This window comes from Apostichopus japonicus, chromosome 4 (assembly GCF_037975245.1).
Source record: "Apostichopus japonicus isolate 1M-3 chromosome 4, ASM3797524v1, whole genome shotgun sequence".
Classification (NCBI taxonomy): Eukaryota; Metazoa; Echinodermata; class Holothuroidea; order Aspidochirotida; family Stichopodidae; genus Apostichopus; species Apostichopus japonicus.
In genome coordinates, this window is record NC_092564.1 from 6,078,930 (window position 1) to 6,102,880 (window position 23,951).

General features: G+C 37.8%; 2 protein-coding genes across 3 annotated transcripts; one reads left to right on the forward strand and one right to left on the reverse strand.

Annotated features, from left to right (window-relative positions):
* Positions 1-264: 264 nt before the first annotated feature.
* LOC139966281 (uncharacterized) lies at positions 265-19,649 on the forward strand. Of its 2 annotated transcripts, none has more exons than XM_071969138.1 (15): positions 265-421; positions 1,832-2,168; positions 4,390-4,505; positions 5,603-5,786; positions 6,536-6,642; positions 7,265-7,390; positions 8,262-8,367; positions 9,105-9,265; positions 11,444-11,563; positions 13,263-13,343; positions 13,953-14,097; positions 14,296-14,405; positions 14,853-15,026; positions 16,108-16,198; positions 16,658-19,649. In XM_071969138.1, the coding sequence occupies exons 2-15, from the start codon at positions 1,856-1,858 to the stop codon at positions 16,774-16,776; spliced, it is 1,953 nt and encodes a 650-aa protein (XP_071825239.1). In that variant the 5' UTR covers positions 265-421; positions 1,832-1,855; the 3' UTR covers positions 16,777-19,649. The 2 variants fall into 2 exon arrangements, with proteins under 2 accessions (XP_071825239.1, XP_071825240.1); XM_071969139.1 differs by lacking the exon at positions 265-421 and adding an exon at positions 634-812.
* LOC139966282 (uncharacterized) lies at positions 19,609-23,869 on the reverse strand. Its single transcript, XM_071969140.1, has 2 exons — positions 23,660-23,869; positions 19,609-22,780 (listed from the first exon to the last, which is right to left on the reverse strand). Exon 2 carries the CDS (start codon positions 22,742-22,744, stop codon positions 20,915-20,917), a length of 1,830 nt encoding a protein of 609 aa, XP_071825241.1. The 5' UTR covers positions 22,745-22,780; positions 23,660-23,869; the 3' UTR covers positions 19,609-20,914.
* Between the last annotated feature and the right edge of the window lie 82 nt (positions 23,870-23,951).

A 23,951-nucleotide genomic window follows, 5' to 3' on the forward strand; every position in this document is an offset into this window, starting at 1 on the left:
ATTCTCTCAACTACTGGTTTTGCGGGATGAGGACAGTTTGCAGAGAAATGTGCCATATATATATCCCGTTATATGTCCCCCCCCCCCACCCCTCGCCTTGCTTGGCTAGTCCACCGTCCTGTCGATATATAACTGCCAAATGGTTGAGAAAGGGAAATAATTAAAAGGTCGATTTTGTGTCGTTTGCGGTACAAATGGACCATGAACCCTTTTATCGGCTGATATTACGTATGTTTTGTTTACTCGAGAGTTATATATTCTTTCTCTGGTAATCACGAGTCGATTCTATACTACTATCCTATGCTTTTATAGCACTTGTACGTGTCTTGTAAACATTGCGTGATATACTCTGCAGTCACGAGGGGATGATACATTGTATATACATGAAATAAACGGAATAAGTTCTTTTGATTTACACGAGGTGAGTATACCCTATTTTCTTAAGCTCTTCTTGAAGGCTTCTTATTTTCTTATGTTATTTTCTTGTTCTATTTTGTATCGTTTCATGTAGTACTTTACTTTACATGCCTAGTTTCATAATAACTTTTTTTGTTTATCTTTCTGGGTCAAGTCCGAGATCAAGATATCGTAATTTTTGGATTATAAAACAGTGGTGACGTAGAAGAAGAAGCCTTAGATAGTACATGAGGCATGAAAGAACACTTGCAGGTTTTGAGGATCTTTCACAGAAGACTTTTTTTTACAATGGTCAAGACGGGGCATTTGAACTTTTCACATATTTAACTCAAATTTCGAACGTTTGATCTCACAAATATTTGACAATTTCCTCTAAATCTGGACCTCTTTTGGTTGTAAGTTTTACTTCTTTTTTTCTCCCGGGGTGGGGGGGGGGGATATCCCGAATGTTTGATATCTATAGTTCGACATTTTTTTCTCAAAATTTTGTTGAAATTTCAACGGATAAGGAGGCATACGGTAATTAAAATTGATAATTTTATTGTTCGGCACTCTTTTTGTTGTAATACAAAGGATCATATCATAATGATCCGTCAAGACTGTGGGTGCATGATTAGAAATCAGTGGCAGAAACATACTTCTGCCCCCATATTTTCAAAGTAATGGGGGACGGGGGGGGGGGTAGTAACTCTTCTGACCCACCTGTTCCTATACCCTTATATAGGTAAAAGTTGTAGCACACGGAATCTTGAATACTATATTATTTGCCAATTAGGAACAAGGGTCGTGTCATTAAGTTACGTTATGCTTGTGTAGGGTGTTGTATGGTGTAACGGGGGGGGGGAGCCTTTGGCTCCGGTAAGTTTAAAGCCGGTGTCTATGGTGCCGTCGCATGGGACAACTTCAACATCAAGTGTTAGCTCAGTGGTTAACGCCGGTGCCTTCCAATCATAAGGTCCCCGGTTCGAGTAACTCCAAGATTAATGTATGTCGTCAAGTTACAGAGTTGTTGACAATTGACAATTCATAATCATAGACGTTAAATATGAATCTAAGAGACTGACTTCGGTCAGCTTGCGGCTTTGATAAGCCAATGAGGCTTCTTCGCGAGTTACTGTACATAAAAACCTATCCTTTGCCTGACCCCTACCACCATTCCAAATCCCTGGGTCGGTGTTTAATAATATGCTGTAAATTTTATACATTCTAACGCATTATTCTACTTTTAGGGGTGTGGGGTGGGGGTAATGGAGGAGGGGGGTGATACCTTTTTTTTCTCATCGTCATTTTCTGTCGTATGTTCGGTGCATGGTCAATTTAAAGTCTAAGTAACTTCGTAAAGAGTTTATATAAGCTTGTTGGATCACAATTGTATTACTAACTAAACTCTTTACCATTCTATATAATACCCAAGGAACTTAGACGACTAGCCTTCAAGATGACGTGGAACTGGTTCTGTAAATTCGTTTGTATTGCTTCGGTCATATTCGGCATAACCGGTGAACCAGATCCCGATATCTGTACTCCTGGTCCCGGATCAACTGATGGACCACCTCTACCCGTGCTACCCGACAGATATAGGTTATTCGTAGAAGCAAACATCGCCAACCGGAATTATAGTACCGAGATTGAAGAGACGTATGACGGGCCCGGTAACCGCGGTTCATCGTTTTCTATTTCCAATTCGAAGTATATCTTCTCCACTTACGATTATTACACTGGCCAAAGTATCAATGTTGACGTCTTCACAAGTAAGTATAAGAAGTATACATATAAACAAAGAGGTGATTGAAATTAAGTTACCTCAAATATGCTAACTTTTCAGAGACTGGGCATTAAAACTTTCTAACTTTAACACGCATTTTAACGTCCCAAATACACAACACTGTTCCTTTACTGAGGCTTTCCATTCTCAAAATTGACCCTCCTCGATGTCTGGAAGGGTCATGACCTCCATATAGGAAAGGAATTGTTGAAAAGTTTTAGCATATTGTATAACAAGTTACCAAAGATTTCAAGAAATAACGATGGAAGACTTTTGTGTTTTACGAAAATAGTCATGCCATGGTACTAACAGGACGGTTGCAAGTTTCTTCAAGAATAATATTATCTGCTTCCTATGAACCCCTAAAATGAAAGATAAATTGATTTCTGTTTCATGCTGAAAGTTCATCATGTTTGTGCACTTTCCTGCAGCAGTATATTAATGCTAGTTCACACATATCTTTCGAATATACTTAAAGACAGCTGCTATCATAATGCCGGGAGGAGGTGCAAGGGGCTAAAAGGCCTCCCCTTCTATGGATCTCAACACCTTTTTCTATTGTTCAAATATAATTGAAACGGTCGATTAAAAAACCACTCCCCGGCCGGCCGCCCCGTCCCGCCCGCCCGCTCCGCCCCCAGTTTTTCTACATCCTGTGTGCTTTTAGCTCACTGGCAGATTGAACACCTGATCTTCCATCACGTGTTTGTCAATTTTATCGCTGAATAGGCCATAATCGTGTAAATCACCAACAAAGCCAACCTCATTTTAACCTTGTGATTACGCGAATCCATTTAATCCAGTTCACCTTTGGACCATAGATTCCTCTTTATTATCAACAAGTTACCCTTCGTTCTGAAACCGACAAACGGTATGACGCTACATTTTCCTCTTAGCACAACCAAAACAATCGTTAAAGTTGTAGTATACTTCTCTAATAATGGCTCCTGTTTACTGCATGGTATAGCATTATATTTAGACCTTGGTGATAGAAGTTAAAAGTTGAGGGTATGAAGTTGTGTTTATACTCTTTGAGTCGTCACCCCCCCCCCCACGTTACCCCCTACTCCCACCCACCCCATCTCGGCTATAGAATTACCGTTACACGGTTAATGTGGGTGATCCGGCTGACTTTCTCCATTAAGTATAAGATAAAGCCAAGGGAGGCGGAAGCACTTTTAATCTGGGGGGGGGGGGGCACCGACAAAGTCGATTAGACTGATGCAGCCTTATATTTAGTACCCTTTATAACTCTTATTGTTTTATCTTATTTGCGTATATACATCACTCCAGCAACACCCCCCCCCCCCTTCAAGGAAAATATGCATACTAGCACTGCAATATCCAATGTGCAAATTGGGAAACAAGGAACACGTTTTCTTTTGAGACAAAATGAGGTGAAATCATGCTAGTTGCTAATGTATCTTCCCAATTAGAGTTTATTTATTGTTAATATCTTAACAATTTTTTCCATTCAAAATCGCTTTGAGTTTGACCCACAGAAATTCATTAAAAGTCAGGGGCGTAGCCAGGATTTGCGAAGTTGTATGCACGACTATCTGAGCGGAGGACCACCATCAGTTGGCGCGGAGCGTACAAGAAAATTTTTAGTTTTACAAACCCCTTAGATGGCCGGAAACGGCCCTTCCCGAGTGTTCATTCTGGTTCCCTGGCCTCTTGCTAACTTGAGACACCTCAATTTTTATGTAGAAAAAGGGCACATTTTTAACCTGAGGAAAAGTGGGGGCACGTGCCCCCTGTGCCCCCCCCCCCGGTTCCGCCGCCCTTGGATAAAGCACGACAAGTTTAAGACATTTCGTTTGGGTTTTATACATGTGATAATTCGTTGCAAACATCTTCACCTCCTCCACACTTCAGTTCAACTCACTCATTCTTCCCATAAACGATCTCTCCCAGCTATCGTTTCAATTTCTGGTCACACACGTTATAGGACTGCTGTTAAAGTTTCGATGGACAACACCACGAAAAGATAGGAAATTAATCCAGTTTAAGAACATGCATTCGATCACATGATTAAATCAGATTTCAAAGAACTGCGTCAAATATTGTTATTATTACTCAAAAAAAGATTGGAATTGGATCAAACAAAGACAAACCTTCTAGGTTGTTTTCCAAAATGTACTTAATTTTTTTTATTAAATACTGATAATTTGATTCTACAACAAAATGTTCTTCTCTTTTCTCAGACGAGTGTTTCGTTTACAATATGACTGATGTTCCCTTCAACCTGTATGGGTTCGTCAACATTAACGGCACGGGCCATATAGGGGGCGTTAAAGATATATTTACCTTCGGTTCACAGGTGAGTTCTTTGAAATTAATAAAGAACACACCAACATGTCTGGGGAAACATTTTACACCTTTTCTAGGTAATTTTTCTTCATGTGTCTGTGCATATTTGGTTTATTGCAAAGTAGCAGAACAGGGCTTATGCATACTCATGGGGGAATAGCCAGGGGGGGGGGCACTGGGGGCACGTGCCCCACTTTTTTTGCAATATAGCAAATGTGCCCTACTGGCAAATAAAATGTGCTCCTTTGATGAAGAACTGTCTATTGGATATCTTTAGCCTTTGTTAATTTCAATATTTTATTTTAATAATTTATTTTCAGTCTGTAAATGCTATTTTTAAAATGGCATCCCATATCTTTTTATAGCACGGTTAACAATAAACATTCTCAATACATAAAAAAATAGTGTTGCAGCGCACCATGTAAGTATTGATAGCATACTATCACATCATATATATTTAAGTGATATGGTTGGTGTGTATCGGTTTATAGCATAACGAGTGGTGGTTGTGGAATGAGAAAGTGCCCTCTGATGTTGTGCCCCCACTTTTTGGAAGCTTCCTACCCCCTGTTCATACTTCTTGACAAACCTAGAGGATATCTGCTCGTCCGCGTTCACATGCCAGATGGGCGGGAACTTGTAGTCAGCCTCTCTCAAAGATTCTACGCATTGCTTCACTGCCTCTTTGAAGAGAATTTACTTCACCGAGAACCTTAGATCTTACCTCACTAAATTGTCTAAATTTACCATCTTATAGTCAAGGGTTCTGAAGTAATTTTTTTTAACCAGGGCTTGAGAGAAATATTGATTGGAGTAGAAGGCCCTGAGAGAACCCACAAAATAAAACCAGCAATGCGCATGGGTAGGGCGTTCAAGTCTAAGACGTTACGGGCCGTAAAGAAAACTCCTTTACCAAATATCTTGGAATAATTAGGCGGTTCGATCTTCCATAACATTTAGTTTTGGAAACTTCTTGCAATATTATCTGACTCCCAAAAGTTAGAGGTAATATAATGATGTTACTGAAGAAGAGATATAATTTGCAACAAGTAAGTCTATAATTATCGTGATGACGTCACCGTTTTTTTTTTTTTTTGGTCTTTTTAGTTCGGCGAGACCTACATGGGGGAGGAAGTGATACGTGGTATTCAATGTGATCGATGGCAGAGTTGTATCTATAACGAACAGGGAGGAGATACATTCCTTCTGGATTATTACTTTTCAAAGCCAGGCTACAAAATGGCGAACGGAGCAGAACAGGTCCCTGTTAGGGCGGCTTTAAATGGCTCAGGTGAGTAGTGATCTGTATATAGGGGTTGCAGAACCGAGGCTGATACTGAGAAACGTTATTGAAAAGTAAAAGCTTACAGCTTACAGATATTGACCCCTCATCTCTCCACCATCCCCCGACAGATTAACAGAATGTTATCACATCACTGTTGAAAGATATAGAAAAACGCATGATGCCCATTAGTATAAAACACGAAGAGGCGCCATTTCGTTTAGGAGATGTATCTATTGATTAAACCGTATCATGCACAGGGCTACGTGCAGAAAAAAGGGAGTGGGTGGGGGGTTACGGGGGGGGGTGATTGTTTTAGCGCCTCCCTTGACAGTAAAACCAACGGTAAAATTTGTGGGTAGGGAAGGTTGCTTCAACAAGCCCCGACCCAGGGATTCTGAGGGAGGGGCACCAATAAGTTAAGGACGGGCAGAATACTCATATTCCTGTAAGTCGTAAACTTTTATACGCATGGTGTCACAGGTGGGATGGGGAGGGGGAAGTCATCTGCACGTGGGACGGACACGCCCCACCCCCTAGCAACGGGCTTGTGTCTAAACCTCATGTAAGCAGAGTAGGAAGAGAGGGTACAGGAGACATATCTTTATAGTATGGACATAAACAATTATAAATATGAAAGATACTATATAATATCAGAATTATCTGTAAGAGATACATGTGTGTGCAAATATTACTTCGATTATCGGAAAAGTCTTCTAGATTTTCTTTTTCATGGAATATACTGATTGTTTTCACAGGTGGGTCCAATCGGCCCGGTTCCATTATACCAAAGAGATACTTTAATCACGTTTACGAATTCATCGGTGTGGATACGAAACCAATATTCACGGATAGAGAATTTGAGGTCAGTAAGAGAAGAATGTTTTCTACAATGCATCTCATAGATAGTTATTTTCCGAAGAAGGAATGCATTGACCAAACAAAGGGCTGAGGCGGCACCTGATAATTTCTTATTGATGGGTAACCTTTGGCAAAAGTTGTCCGCCAGTCGCTAGATATGTGTACCGTATATGTGTATCTGCAGTACGATGTGCGATAAGTACGGTAATCGTGTCCCTCTATTACTTTCCTTCATTGCTGATAGACGGAAGCACACGCCATATAGGGAGGTGGAATGTTGGGGTAAGGGGGGGGGGGGGAGCTTACCATCGAGTGCAACGACATTTGCTCAGCTTTTGAAAGAGGGTATAGTATCTTGATAGAAAGACATTCAAAGTAAGTTTGTTGAAAAGAATGAAGACTTCCAAGTCGTGTGTGATATAGTCATTTTAATTTGTCTCTCTTTAGAGGCAGCAAGAAAATAAAACGAAAAAAGGGGGAGGGGCAAATGCGAAGCAAGAGTACTCTACTCTTTGACATAACGTATGCAATTAGATCTATACTTCTATAAAGTGTAGCTCTCTCATCACCCCCTCCCCTACCCCTCCATGTTTCTTTAATATTTTCATTTAATTCATTTTTAACAGCCACCCATTGGAGTCGTCTGCGATGGCCGCGTCACTGATAAGGAAATAGATACTTCCTTTCCAGATGCATTCAGTGTAAACGTGGAAGTCAATTTCCCAGAATACAACCGTACTTATAACCTCCGGGTAAGCTCTCATCACATAATATGCGATAAATATGTAGTTAAGCTGAAGAGAACGCATGTAAAAAAAAGTTGGGGGGGAACAGGGAGGGTGGGTGATGGTTGGGGGATAAAGACCGTTTACATAGGAAAACTTTGATAAAATATCTTCTTTACCATAAACTGTTGCTTGTTATCAATAAATGAACCAAGAAAAATGGGATGTTTTTTACCAGAAGGGGATGCGAACCCTGCTGTAACCCCAGCATTGCAATCATTTTGCTCTACCAACTGAGCCATCCAGTCTCTAGTTTGTAGCGATCGTTATATATCTACCCCCACCCCCTTTCTTCTCTTCCTCATTTTGAAGAGAAGGTGGAGGTGGTGATGGTGGGATGAAAAAAGGGGGAGGGGATATGGGACGCATTTTCATCGTCAGTGGGAGAACTGGTATTCAACTTGACCTGTCCATTGCCTCTCTTTCTCCATCACGGATTTCTTATCAGTTGTTAGCGAATATATGACATCCATCATGCATCATTAGGTATACCCAATGTTTCAACTTGATTGATTCCTATACTAACCATAATTTGATCATTGCTCAGCTAGTCTTGCAATACATATATATGGAGGGTTGGGCGTGGAATGGGGAATTGGAAGCTATATACATGTACGGTTGTGTGTATAAGAAAAAAGAGCTGAGGGGAGCGGTTTATCATTGCCCTGTTCAGATAGGAGGGAGAATATTAATGTGGGCAGGAAACGTCTGGAAAATATTGTAATACAAAACATGACACATAAACGACGCATGCGCACCTCTCAGAGGATATGATAACTATAATACAATTGGGTGTACTATCCTTTTAATACAGCTTTTCACATTTGATTCCCGACAGGAATACTACAATTATGCAGCTCAGATTATGGCATTTGAGTATCAACCTTGGGGTGCAGTAGGAGCACCTGAAGACCCTATCCGAGAAGTCCATGATTATAATTTAGGTGAGGAGAAATGATAAATTGTGAGGGTATATTTTGACACTGATTAATTTAAAGCTTCATTGACGAATAATTAGACTACTAAATATATACTACAGTGTATTTTATGATTTTTAGGCCCATAATGCTGCCAAAAAAAATCGGTAACCACATGTAGCAACGTTGTCTTCTCGGACATTCTCACACATAAATAGTGTTAGAATGTTATTATGCTACTCTCGTTATATCTGTTTAAGATGCTTGTAAAATTTGATTATTTCTTTCAAAGTTTTAAATTGTTTGTTGAATTCTTTCATTTTATTACATACATACTTGGCGATTTTGCTTACCGTACATCATAATATTAAATACTGGATTCCTCTTAACGGCATAATTTCTGCCGCTTTATAATTTGAAGTTAATTTATTTTTATCATTTATTAACTTACTACTTGAAAAGATAGGTGATATCATTGAAAGGAGATGTTGAAATTAGATTGGTCCAAAAAATTCCATATACAACTAAACAATAAAATTTAATCGATTGCTTAACATTTGCATCCTATAAAAAAAAAACTGACATAGATTAATAAAGGTGTTCTTGAAACCAAATTGACTTTGAATATCGCATGCAATTTCCAAGGTTTTGGTATATTAATCTACAGATATTAAGCATATTAAATTTCTTAGTTTAGACTTCTGTATTTTTGTTGAGTGAATTCATGTCCGTCTGTTTGTGTGTTTGTGTTTATAATATATTAGGGCTTAGCTACCAGATGAACCGACTAACTGACGAATGCACTATAACGAATATCTCGAAGTTCTCCGGTGAAGCTGAAATCACCCCTGATGATCACGTGGCATTGAGATCTTCTGCCTCACTTTTGTTTCTGGATGAAGTTTATTGGGTTTGGCAAGGAGAGGTGAGTCACCAGGGGTGGGGGGGGCGGTAGAGGATTCAATCTGGGTGGAGGTGGGATAAAGAGCAGACACTTCGAAGGGCAGCAGACATTTTACTTTGATTTGAGGTCGCAAGACCGCAAATATCAACTAAGACAGCCGATTAACATAGAGATTACAGTAACTACTGTGAATCTTGTACCACAGTAAATACTGGATCGTGCTTACAAATCTGATAAATCGGTAGCATGTGCTATTAGGTTTACAGTAAGAACTGAGGATATGTGTAATCCCACCAATCGGATTTGTTGGAATTACACATATCCTCGGTCCTTACTGTAATCCTAATAGCACATGCTACCCATTTATAGCACGATCCAGTTCTTACTGCAGTACAAAACTTTAAGAATTACAGTAGTAAATGTGTTCTCTGTGTGTATCGGGTGACTTAGAACGTCCCGACAACAAAAACGGACTCTCTGCAGTGAATTCTGTATCACAGATTCCGGCATTTGAAAAACTTGAATGAAGTTCCCTTTCGACAAAACGGCACATCTTAACAAAACTGTTTTCCTTATTTTTCATGCAAAAGGCCACATTCTATTTAAATTCTCTTAATTTCTTTCAAAAAAGAACAAGATGTCACTTTTAACAAATTGCACTTTTCATTACAAAAATGGAAACGGGGTACTTGTCATTAACAAGGGGGGAATTATATTGTTGAAAAGGGGTACTTTGTTGATGAACGTAATGCGATGTTCTGTAATCAAGTCTGGCATGCTCTTCGTTTGTTCTGTTCTCGAGCGAACAGAAAAAACAATTTCACAGCCTGACAAAGCATTTTCTATCATCTAAGTTCTCTCTGGAGAATACAAATGTCCAACCGAACAGACTTAATCTGCAATTGTGCAGGATTAACAACACCGTCTCACAATTTCTTTCGATTAGTTATCGATTTTGTGATCGATTATTCTGTTTTTCTCTCATGTTCATTTGCACTCTTGATACTCTCGAAAGAAAAGCGTCGTTTGACGTCATAAATGGAGGAGGGAGGGGGAGGACTTAGAAATTAATCAATAAACTATATTCATTTGGTTTCTGTCGTTACTGAAGAGTGCCTTGCAGGGATTTTATTCTTTTGAATGCGGAGAGTGGTTCAGATGTGATACATTCGGACAAAGGATGATAGGGGGTTTACAAAGAGGAAATCCTTTGGACATGGCCCTATACATCCTTGGAGGAATTATCACGCGACTATAATTGGTAGATTATTCTACAATACTGTAATCCCGCAGACAATAAATGGAAAAGGAGGATGTGGGGGAGGGGATGTATAGGATTAAGGAGACGACAGACAATGTCCCATCTCCAATACAAACAAAAAGAGAGAAAACAATGGAAGGAACAGGGCAATACTGACCCTCTAAACACGGGACAGTTACAATGAGACACAATGGGAACAGATTATGACCCCCACTTTTCTCTCTTAACTTTATAACTGATTGTAGTTGGTTCTAATCGATTCAGATTATTAATAATTAAATTATGAGCAGAGAATCACACGGGAAATTACGAGCAGTTTTGGAAGATCAAAGAAATTATTGGATACAAACAGGATTCGAAATATATATATATAGCGGCCTCAGCAATAAAACGTCATGTATATATATACATATATGCTTCATATACTGTTAACTGGACTACCCAGAATATTTAGTTGGCGGTATTCTGTAATGAACCATTCCTTAGCTGAAAGTGTCTATCAGAAGCCATTGTAACCTTCCGTATCGCCCAGCCTCATGAAATGCTATTTTCAATCGTAAACAAAAAACAAAAACTAAGGAGCGACAAAGAACTACTTTGTTTATGGATTTAATGAAATATGGGGTTTTGTGTATATATAAGCGGATTATATACTAAAGAGACAAATGGCTGTGGTATAAGCAACACATTTTGAAGCCAGTGACTATACAGGAAACACATAGGCTCTATGTGATGCACAGATATTGAATGTATATACAACTGCGTGACTTTACTATTTGGCGTTCATTATGGGTTACTTTACATGAAGTTTCTGTGTAATCGTATAGATAATTTGACGCAAAATATCGCAGTCGAATAATATAATGTTCAAATTTACGCACGCCACACAATAGTTTATATTCACTTCTGTTTAACACGATGTAATATTCCTCTCTCAGGAAACAGTTCGAGGGATGAAAACAGAGGGCTGGATCGCCTTCCGACAAGACTATCCATCTTACCTCACTGATCAACCCGGCACAGAAGTCAACTCTACCTGGGAATATTTCTTTACAAGAGTGAGATTTGTACACCAGTTCCCTTTCATTTCACAAGGGGGGGGGGGGGGGGGACAGACAGAGAGAGGGTTATATATATATATATATATATATATATATATATATATATATATATATATATATATATATATATATATATATATATATATATTTATATATATATATATGTGTGTGCGTGGGAAACGGAAGGTGTGTTAATTTTGATACTTATACGTTTTGATTGTTTCAAGTAAAGATTATTTTTATCACTTTTTCTTCAGTTTGCTAAAATTGCAGGCAATACAAATGATGGTTGAAAACAGTGGCGGAGATTTCTTGTCAGAAGTGGGGGGGTTGCAGGCCATTGATGAAATAAAAAGTCATAACTGCTGGCTCACTATCTAAGTGGAGCGCCACCATAAGTTGGCGCGAAGTGCACAAGAAATTTTTGGCAAATATTGCCTCCCAGATTGCAGTAAATGGCATTGCCCAAGCCTTGAAAAGCTGCATTTAACCAGGGGCGTATGCAGGATTTTCTAACCCAGGGGCGCGTATTACTATCTAAGCGGAGCGCGACCATGGGTTCGCGCGTAGCGTACGATTTTTTTGGGGGAAATATACCTCCCAGATCGCCGGAAATAACACTTCCCAGACCTAATAATGCTCCCAAACCTCCTTAACTTTTAGATTTCATGGCTTAGAAATTTAGTTTGGGTTAATACTTGGGCGTCTGCAGAAAACAAATCAGGGACAAATAATCCAAGTAGATGGGTCTAGGGTCCTCAGAGACAATTATAGACTGCCGCAAATGCGATTTCCGTCCTATATTTAACAACTGGATAAAATACAATAAAATGAGAACTGCTGCATGTCATTTGCATAATGCTGGATCAAACTGCGCCAAAGTTCAATACAGGGGAACTTGAAATGCAGCTATTGGTCAAGAAAAATTGGTGGGGACACGGTATATCATGTCACCACTACTGAAAAAGTTGGTGGGGACGCGTCCCGCTGTCCTCACTAGGATCTGCGCCCATGGTTTGGAGGCTGTTTATCGTGGAACGCCATTTTCATGCTCACTGATATGATGTGATATCTGCTGTTTGCTTTACAAATTCGAATAATTTTGTCACTGTTCCTCTTTCTCTTCCCGTTTTCTTGCCGTATTTTCTACTCCATCCTTTTCTCCTTTTCTCTCTTTCTTCTTTTTCTTTTCCTTCCTTCACCTCGTTGAAGTTGGCAAGTGTATACAGTTCCAAAGCTATTCAACAGCAAAACGTTATTTTGTGTATGTCTGTTGTGGGGTGAAGTTAGCGCTATGAGCTACAAGTTCCAATGCGCAAGGTGGGGGAAAGGGGCTAGAAATAATGTGTGGGTCAATTCTAACTCGGTTTTCTGTCGTTAATTGTTGATGTAGCCTACCAGGTAAAAGGTTGAAATGACTTTAACAATTTCAAATTTAATAATTTGATTTATTATGCCATTTGGAGCACATAACATAGGCTATAACAGAACATTACTGGCAAAAACTAGGGGGGGTTGATTGTGTGGGCCAACCCCCCCTCTTCAAAAAGTGGGGGGGTTAAAACCCCCCCAACCCCCCCTGTTTCTCCGCCACTGGTTGAAAACTATGAATATATTTCAAAGGTAATATCAAATAGATATTAAAAGCTTGTGTATATGTTATGTAATTGTTTGCCTCGTTCTTTCAACACTATAGGGTAACTGGACAGCGGAGGCGAGCTATCACCATGGTGTAACCCATATACCAGTTATGCTACGATTGAAAATGAACATGAAGGTATTTTAAAATTCACTTTTCAGGTCAATATTTACACAAACGCTGATAAAAATGCTACAACAGAGGACAGAAGTTAAATGAAGAGAGGTGAGATGTGGGGCTGGGTGTCCGCACCGGAGGGGTGGGGTGGGGGGGGGGTGCTTTCCCTGTGAATACCAGCATGTGTCGTATCACATAATTTTGGCTTTGAATCGCATCGTATACGTTTTTGGAAACTATCGTATTACTTCAAGCAATGTTGTTTTATATCACGTTGGTATCGTGAAACATCGTGCCCCGCTGGGCATTGTCCTTTGTTTGTGGTAACTGATCTCACCTCACAGTGGTATTGATAATTCATACTAGCCCATAGGTTGTATTTCTAAATTTCTAAAAATATCTAAAATTGTCAATTTTCACAGTTTTGGACTTCAAATAGGCTAAGTTAGTTGTAAAATTGGCAGACTTTTTTTTACAGGAGAAAAATCAGAAATTAATATGAAACTTGTGTCTCAGTTAAATCGCAACCATTATTTGATTTAATAAGTTGTTACAAGTACCCGATTCCAGTTTCGAAGATATTTCTCGGGTTTAATGAGATTTCATAATATTTTTGTTTTACTCATGTAGATGTCAGGAGTCGAAACCAAATTCAACTATGAAAGCCATCTGTTTATGTTTAACAACGAGCCGGTCAATTACCGCCATTTTGACGTTAGCTCCTGTTTTGAAGAAGACGAAATGACACATTTATCAATGGAAGTCGAGGGCAAATGTAAGTGAAATGTTAAGTAATAAGATTAGAAAGAATTTTTGCGTCCATGTATTTAAACTTGTAAATACCATGGATTAAGACAATAATAACGATAATTTATTATTAATTATGTCTATTCTTTTATGTGCTTTCATTGCTGTGGACAATGGTTCAATAAAGAACCTACAACCATGTATGTACCCATTATTTTTTTTCTAGATTTGTATGACGACTACGTACTTCACAATGAACCGAACTTTTATGCTGGTGCGCATGCTAGTGTTGCTCAGGCAGCTGGTGTGGCATCCTCAAGAGTATCCATGTTGCGGGTAAGGGTTGTTTTGGTTTTCAAACGAAAGAAGAAACTGTAAAACAAACAAAGAAGCAAATAAGAAACAAGCAAACAATCAAATAACGAATGGACGCAATCGATTTGAGTCAACACGACAAAATGCGAGATTGTTTCTGGTATATATATAGATACACACATACACGCGTTCTGCTTTTAATTTGAATGTTTAATTAAGGATAATTAATAACCTTAAATACATGATAATATAATTAAGGATAATTATATTAATTAAATTAATTAAGAATAATTACATAAATTAAGAATACTTTTATGAAGCAAAGATAGTTTATATACAATGAAAGGATGACGTTATGAACAGCATCGACTTACTTCATAACTTGGTTCCATGAGAGAAGTTAGCGATTCAGTTCGTCCATGTTGTTTTTTTGTTGTTGAAATTGTTATTTGTTTATTTTGCTACTAGGCAAGTGAGAACGACGATGGAGTCATGGTAATAGCATACACACTCCTGGAAAACCCGTCTGTGGAGGGGGACGCAGCTACTCCTATGCCTCAACCAACACTAGCAGAAGCCAACGATAACATCCAACTAGCCGTTGCGGAAGGACTAGCCATACAGTTCAAGTACCATGGAGGGGTAAAAGATACAGATATGACTCTTTGTAATTTCCTCTAAGTATCCATATGAAACAAAACAACAACAACAACAGCAAAAAGAAAAAAATAATGAATAACAAAAACTAAACAGTAAAACTTAAATAGAATTACATTAATAAATAAATAAAACAAACAGAAAAGATGAGAAACTTGGGAGAATCGTTATCTGGAATATTTTCCACTTTTGTCCATAAAGCCAAAAGCAAAACAGAAGAGAAACAGGAAGATTAGAATATGAAATTGTCTCTACTTTTCCACTAAGTCAAAACACAGAACAAAAAGCTTAAGGAAAGAAAAAAGCAAAACCAGACGAGAATATGGACATATTGAATCAGAACTATCTACACTTATCCATACAGCTATACTATAACACTACAACAAGCAAACTTCATCCATTTGACTTAGAGAATAAAAAGGATACTTCACAATAGTGTTCCTATGAAAAGTGCACAAGTCACTGTAAGGCGTAACGTGTTCAATTAATCTAAAGTGTATCAAACCTATGTAAATTTTGTTATAAATCGCACTCGACTATGTTTTGTTCTGGATAGTATAGGCTACTTCTGACTTGAGTGGGAGATGACTCGCAAATTTCTAAGGTCAACGAAGATAGGTTGTTGATGAAGTATTACCTAAGAACAACACACCATGTTCCAAAGGCAGGAGCTGATCTGTACCTGGCACATGTCCTTGTGCAGTTGTACAACTTCTAGCTCCACATTGGATTGATGTCTTTTGATGGAACATAATATGTAGAACGTTGTAGCTGCAGTGTTACGTCATACTGATTCTTCCTTCTTTATTTTGACACTCTATCTGGACAACCGATGACTATATATATATATATATATATATATATATATATATATATATATATATATATATATATATATATATATATATATATATATATATATATATATATATATAAATATATAGCCTATACATAGCCTATATATAGCCTATATACACACACGCACAAAAAGAAAGGAGTAAATTTTGTTGTCTTAGTATAGTCAGTCATTGCATTTATCATGTTTTATATTTTCTTTCTACGTCAGCAAACACAATTGTACGTCAAGACAAATAGTTTGAAGCAAGAGAGTGGTTTGCCCGGTGACAATTCCGGTTCTAGTAGCGGTATTAGCACAGGTATATATTGACGTTTTCATAGTGTTCATTACGATACGTCAGTCATATTTTTACTTAATAACTGAAACTTGTGTATATGCCATATAACACTGTACCTTAAAAATGTATTGTAAAATCCAGAATATTTGAGGGAAATAGATACCGATGTTTTAAATGGCATCTGTATTGCCCTTAAATATACTAGGAGAGTCGAACGATAATCTCTCTTGTTCAAAACTCAAGAAACATTTGACTCCCTGCTCCAAAGTATTTCCCTTGCTCTACTGCGATAAATATTTAACCAATTGTGCAATGTCACACTCTTCATTATCTACAATAATTCGGAGGTCTCAATTCTCAAACAATAACGGCTTTTTTTTCTTATATGTCCATAAACTTATTTGTGACCAGTAAAAATTCGTTAACTTTATATAAATGTTTTAATATATAATATGTTTGATTTCAATTTTCCTTTAACAGGTGGCGTTGTTGGACTTGCCCTTGGTATGTTACTCCTTGGAATGCTGATAGTTTCTGCTGGGATGTTTGCTATGATGAAGATGGCGAAGGGTCCATTCTCTTACACAACTCAGGAGTAATTAATTCATTCGCTTTGAAAAGTACATCCAGTTGAATCAAAGGAATTATATTTCGGATCCAGATTTATCATCTCAGTTACATTTTGAAGATCATCGGTACGATATTTATATCGAGAAATATGCTAGAAAGTCGACAAATATGCAAGGAAGGCTAAGGAAGCACAGTGATGGTCACTTATTATCAAACTTCAAGAAGCACAGGAACAAAACTGGTCCATTTGCCTATTTTTCTCTCTAATCTTTAAATTGATGTACATACAGTAAAAGATTGTTTTTCTATTTGCTTTAAGACGGATTCATGTTTTGATTTAAAGTTTCGCAATCACAGAGAAATTGTTCTGCATTGATTTGTTGTAACATCTTATGTAATAAATAAACAACGATGTCTCGCAGTTTACTTCATACGTCTTGGTTTATGAGAAAAGAAAATTATGAAATAAACACACCTTTCTTATCTTTTGGTGACGGAAAAAGGTAACCGTATAATTTTTATTATTTTGACTAAACTGCTTTTTTGTTGTTTTCTCCTTCACATATTTTGCGGTATTTCTGTTATTTGTGTGTGTTGTTGACTCCGTTGTATTCTATTAGTACGTAACGTATTCGAGTACACACTATGAAATCACATGTTTTGTGTTTGAGAGTTGCGGTCAGGAATAAGCGTACAAAGTTCGCTGATATAGGAAAACGGAAATAATAATTTTCAGTAATTAAAATATACTAATCCGTATATTTACAAGTGATTTTGTCTTTTAGTTAATATGATGCTTCACTAGATATATAATCGTCCATATCTTGGCGGGTAAGGACGTAATAGGGGCCGGACTTATAACTGGCAACATTGTATGTATGTATGTATATTAGATCCTCCTGCAAGCAGGAACTCGCGAAGAAGCCTCATTGGCTTATCAAAGCCGCAAGCTGACCGAAGTCAGTCTCTTACATTCATATTTAACGTCCATGATGATGAATTGTTAATTGTCAACAACTCTGTAACTGGACGACATACATTAATATGGGAGTGACTCGAACCGGGGACCTTATGATTGAAAGGCACCGGCGTTAACCACTGAGCTAACGCTCCAACATGTGCACACGTGATATCGGACCTATCTTTCTAGCTCACGGTTTGTGTTCAGTGACCATTGTTAAAATGAAGATATTATCTGATATACGAGTACAGAATGGCTGACGTGATATGAGAATGAGTTTTAAGTTCATTATCAACATTTCGTTCTCTGCTCGGCCTTCCAGCTTCTATGATGTACAGTAACTGTTCTATTCGAATCTAGGTACACTGAACTAGACAAATTTATGTTCTTCATCCCGTGATTACAGTTTCGATGAAAAGAGAATAAGGTACAAACAAGGGATCAATTCGGTGAAGTAACGTTAATTAGGTCTTTCTTGTCCAAATCCTTTCTTAAATGAGTGTCTTTTCTTAATAAAGTTATCTTGGGATCAACAACTTTTTTTGTCTTCCAACATCGTTTCATAGAGTCACATATAGATACACAAAAATGCACTCCCGCTATTACGTTTTGGTTTCAATATCATGAAATATTTTTCAATTCATTATACCAACTCATGTTTAATTTTGTCATTTTTCTTAACTACAAAATGTAGTTGACTTAATGAAATAACTATACTAATAAGTTATACGAAATTGCTGTAAGGGTTATTTAGCGATATTATGTGCGTACACACATTTTATTCCGTATAAATGTTCACATTTCTATTTCTCACTCACGATTTACCCACAAATTTCACCCGATACACAGCACAGAGAACACAGTAACTATACTATTAATCTTAAAATTTGTACCACAGTAAAAACTGGATCGTGCTAAAAATCGGTAGCATGTGCATATTAGGATTACAGTAAGAACTGAGGATATGTGTAATCGCAACAAATCCAATTTGATGCATTTTTGCGGATTACACATATCCTCAGTTCTTACTGGAATCCTAATAGCACGTGCTACTGATTTATCAGATTTATCAGCACGATCCAGCTTTTACTCTGCTACATAGTTTTAAGATTTATAGTAGTGACTGTAATATCTGTGTGTATCGGCTGCAAATTTGCTTAAATTTCCCTATGTAGCCTCTAATATGCTACAACCCCAAGTTTTAATGGATGTAAAGTTAGCTTCTGGCCAATGAATGACATGCAAAAGTTAACATATATTCGCTCAGATTTGGAATCATCTCTCTGATTTGCCTTGTATTTTTTTCTGTTAAGTTTACCTAAAACCTTGGAAAACGTTTGTATGGCGAAAGCTGTTCTGGCTTTAATAATAACAAAATATACCAACATTTCATAATAAGTATCCAATTTATTTATTTAACATCATTATTGCAGGCAATGTTACGTCGCATGAATATAACTTCGTCACTTTTGCTCATGATAGATTATAACGAAGGAGCTGTAATAAGGATAATATCTGCCGTGATTGGGATAATCTTGCTATACACCGATGCAAGAGATTAAGCTAAAGCCCAGCTAGACCTAACACTAATCTTATCAACTGAAATTTAACGATACGGTCGTCATGGAGATAATCAACAAATGCAGAGAGTTTTGATCGTCGTGTACCTAATATTAGGCCTTTTTGAAACCAAACGAGAAATTCTCTTGTAATTTTAGGATCATGGTGTTGACAAATATCTTCTTTTTTCATATAAATTTCCGTGAAAATGTGAGAGTAACTTAGTCTAAGGGATACATTATTTTTATGATATATTTTTTATTAACTTAGATGAAATGTTTTGTATTTTGATTCAGGTATAATGATTTTTCGGTATAGGAGAAAACAGAGTGCTTTCGTGTGATTTACAACGCTCAATAAAGTAAAACAAAATAAAACGAATATACATGAAATCATTCGCATTCTACTTAAGAAAAAAGAAAATTGTTTTTAGGTTGTCTGAGTATACAACAAAAAGTAAATAATAAATCGTGAACCACTGTATCCAAACAAAAAGCCCCAAATTTTGCTAGGATGGAATAAAATGTGACGTGGTAGGAAGGGAAGGGAAGGGGGGGGGGGGAGGAATATATAAGGCGACGTCATAACACTATATATATATATATATATATATATATATATATATATATATATAAGGCGACGTAATAACACTATATATATATATATATATATATAAATTTATATATATATATATATACATATATATATATATATATATATATATATATATATATATACATATATATATATATATATATATATAACCACTAACCACTAGGCTATGGACGCTGATTGTATGTCCAGAGGTTCGAAACCGGTAAGAAGGTCGTAATTCCACTGTAGGCGTTTGTCACCTGTATCGAACATTACTAGTTCTGTTTTTGGTGACATATTTTGCCTTACTCTAGAGATCAAACATGATGCTAACCAACTCGAAATCATTTGTGATTCCTAAAGCCAGATCTCGAACGAGATACTTTGAACAGACTTTATGTTAATGGAATGGAGGTAAACGACAAAGGCAAATGAATATATATAAATGAAAACGTAATGAGTTGGAAAATCCAGAACAGTGAAAAAACTTCCAGCCTCCACCGGGATTCGAACCCGGTCCTCCCGCTTTGTACGCGGACACCCTAACCACTAGGCTATGGACGCTGATTGTATGTCCAGAGGTTCGAAACCGGTAAGGAAGGTCGTTATTCCACTGTATGCGTTTGTCACCTGTATCGAACATTACTAGTTCAGTTTTTGTACGCGGACACCCTAACCAACTAGGCCATGGACGCATATATATATATATATATATATATATATATATTTTTATAATACACTAAATGACTGCCTAATATAAACAAATGATAAATGAACAAGTAGCTTGGAGAAATAAAGATGACAAAGTTTAAGTTCGAACGGGATTCGGGTTTTGCCAATGTTGATTCAATATCATTGAATTTTAATATAACACTATGTTGGCATTTCACCTCAAAAGTTGAGAAAATGGCAACCCCATTGACACAATGTTTAAATCATGATATCTACCAAACGGAACAAGATTTTTCTTATTTATTTTGTGAGGATTTGTTCATCAACATGGATATTATTACTAACTACACTACTGGTAATTTCTTATTGTTTGGCGTTTCTTAATCAAAACTTTCACCGAGACGAAGTTTCGAGTTAAGTTTAGTTGATTTTATTGGGCTTTTCAGCGACGCAGAATAATTAAGTGTTGATACTCTCGCAGTTCTCGACGTCTTCCTCGGAGTTGAGAGCAACGCCTTTGCTTCACCGGCATCGTCACCCCTGGCATTCATTGAGGAGAAGTTCCTCAATATCCTGAGTCTACCATCTTGGAAGCAGACGACGATATCGTGATCCCAGCAGCTTAATCCTGCTGGAATTCCTGTTTCCAGACTGCTGCCGACAGCAACGACAAACGTGCGTTTAGATTCATGCTCTTGAGCGGTGATGTTCCATACTGCGTAGACGACATCTTCTTTCCGGATCTCAGATGACAACCAAAGGATAAACACATCTCCAAATCTGTTGCTTGTCACAGATATCGGAATAGCTTCATCAGACTTACCGAATGTTAATGTGAAATTGTACTGCTCCAGACTACTCAGGGACACTTCATGAAATGATCTGACTATTGACGAACCAGCATCGCAAATGACAAGACTCATCTCTATGGGACGAACTGCCATGTCAGTTATGACGTTTGACAGCCTCCCTAAAGCAATATCCTCCTCATGCTTACCATTCCATCCAAACGCGGTCAACATCGAATTACCGGTAGAGGAAGTTATGACCATAAATTTGTTGTCGATGTAAGTTTCCTTACCTATACAAACAACGGCGGTCATACCAGAATTAGTAGATGGTAATTGAAGGCAGAATTGACTTGTTGATTTCATGGGGCAACCATCGCTTCTCAAATCAAGCTTGAATTGGAAAAGTTTGTCTCCAACTCCCACCCAAAACCAAAGCTCATCTAACAGTCGATAACTTTGATGGCAAAGAACTGCTCGAGAATTAACACTATCCAACTTAACGATGTGTGACCATTCCACCTTATTTAAATCAGAGGCGTTGAATGAATAAATGCATAGGTCTTCACCCCCACCTAGACGCTCATCGACTACCAGCAACAGCTGTTTTGGTAAAGCCCACAAAACTCCAATAGCTCTACCAAGCCAGTCTTCGAAATGTGTCGGTGGTGTGGACATGGTAACGGACAGCCTGACTCTTGGTAGCTCACATCTCAATGAGGAGAATGGTCTCTCGATGTATCTCTTACACCCGGTGGCTGGAAGATTTTCCGAGGAAGACTCCTTTTCGATGACAGATCTCAGATAATTGGTAGATTTTTTACTGTCAATCCCACCAGCCGAAGCCTTTTTCTTCAAGTCGTTGACTATGTTGTAGGTGTCTTTGAGTCTTGACTGCTCCGATGACAAGTATATTCGAAACATTTCGTGTTGTTGGTCAACAATACGGTCAGATATCTCTTGAATTTCTCTGTTGATTATATCTGTTTGTTTCCGTAGACCTCTTAAAATGTTGTAAGAAGTATCCTCTAGCCGTTTGTGTGCGATATGGACATCTTGGAGAGCTTCGAAGAGGTCCTTAAAGTGGTCTTCCGTTTCGTTCTTCTTGTTGAGCAATATGTGACCAAAATGTGGACGATGTTCTAGCATGGTGCATACCCTACAGATCATGGATGCACACAGATGGCAATAAATGTCAAGTGGCTGTGCGTGGTATTTGCATAGCGTTCCACTTAGTTGTTGGTAGCGAGTACTAGCAACCAGAGCATAGAGGGTAGAATGTCTGCAACTCGGACAAGGCATGAAACCAAACTGATTCCTGGTTATTTGAAACAAACATTTGGAGCAGAACCCATGGCCACACGAGAGGCTTTTCAACTTGACCGTTTCATCCGAATTTTCGCATCCAGAACAAGATTCCATAATGACGTTTGGATGTTTTCTTAATTTGTGTTCAATCTGTAGAGAGGTGGAAATATTTTAATCATGAAAATTAATATAGTTTACTCATTGATTAATTGATCTCTATTGATAAATGAAAGAAGAAAAGAGATTCAAAAGAGAGAAGGATAAATATGGTTTGATCCATCGATATAAGAATGAAAAGATGGGTTGTGAGGGTTGCGTGGATTGTTGGATGTTGCGTGGATAAGTTAATTGATGGACCATTGGTATACATCATGGGATTAATTTATTATTGGATTGGATGAATGACAACATGAATGGATGACTTGATCTAGGTTGATTTCGTAACGAGAAAGTGTTAACAGTATGAACTGATATTTGATTTCATAAGTAACACTATAGTTTACGATTCCAGCGATATATATAGGGTATGCTCGTGCATCTAAAAAGGGATTCTTGGACCAGATTAAGACTTCTATTATCCTCATTTCCAAACTACAGAAACATAATCGACACGTAGAAGATCTAAAACCTATTTTATTTATAGATTTCATAAATACTTAAATATAAATCAAATGTTACCATCCGGATCCCTGACTCTACATAAACTTCAGTGTAGGGGTGAGGTTGGTTTGATGATGGGGGGGGGGTGGGAGGAGTGCTGAGAAGGTCTGGATTACTTCATAGTTGACACCCTAGTCTATTGTTAGAAGGAATGTATGTCATATTACCATCAATCATATTGCTAGAAACTGTCCTTACTAATCAACGTTTAATTTGAACTCTCTACTGGTGCGTTAGAATAAGCTCAGCAACGTGAAAATACTTGACAAGATATGCTGTACTCCGTCAGCAAGCAACTAGGAAAGTGTCTCTGAAGATACAGAGACTATTCTGTTGTGATTTATTCATAAAAGAGAAATGATAACTTACGTGATTCCACTATGATGGCCTCTGCAAAGGCACAGTTCGTCTTTCTAAAATTATACCAGTTGGCTTGATGAGAAGGAAGTGCTCGTTAGGTACAAAAAAAGTTACCCTTTTGACGCTACCGACTGATCTGTGGAAAGGCTTTGGTATATAACCTTATGTAATACATATTAAGTGTTTTGTCAACTTGATCCTCTTTAGACTTTGGAACTGTGTTATCCCTACAATTACACTTTACCTCGATATAAGCCTGGAGAACACACTAGATGGCAAACTTCCTTCTGTCTACCAGGTG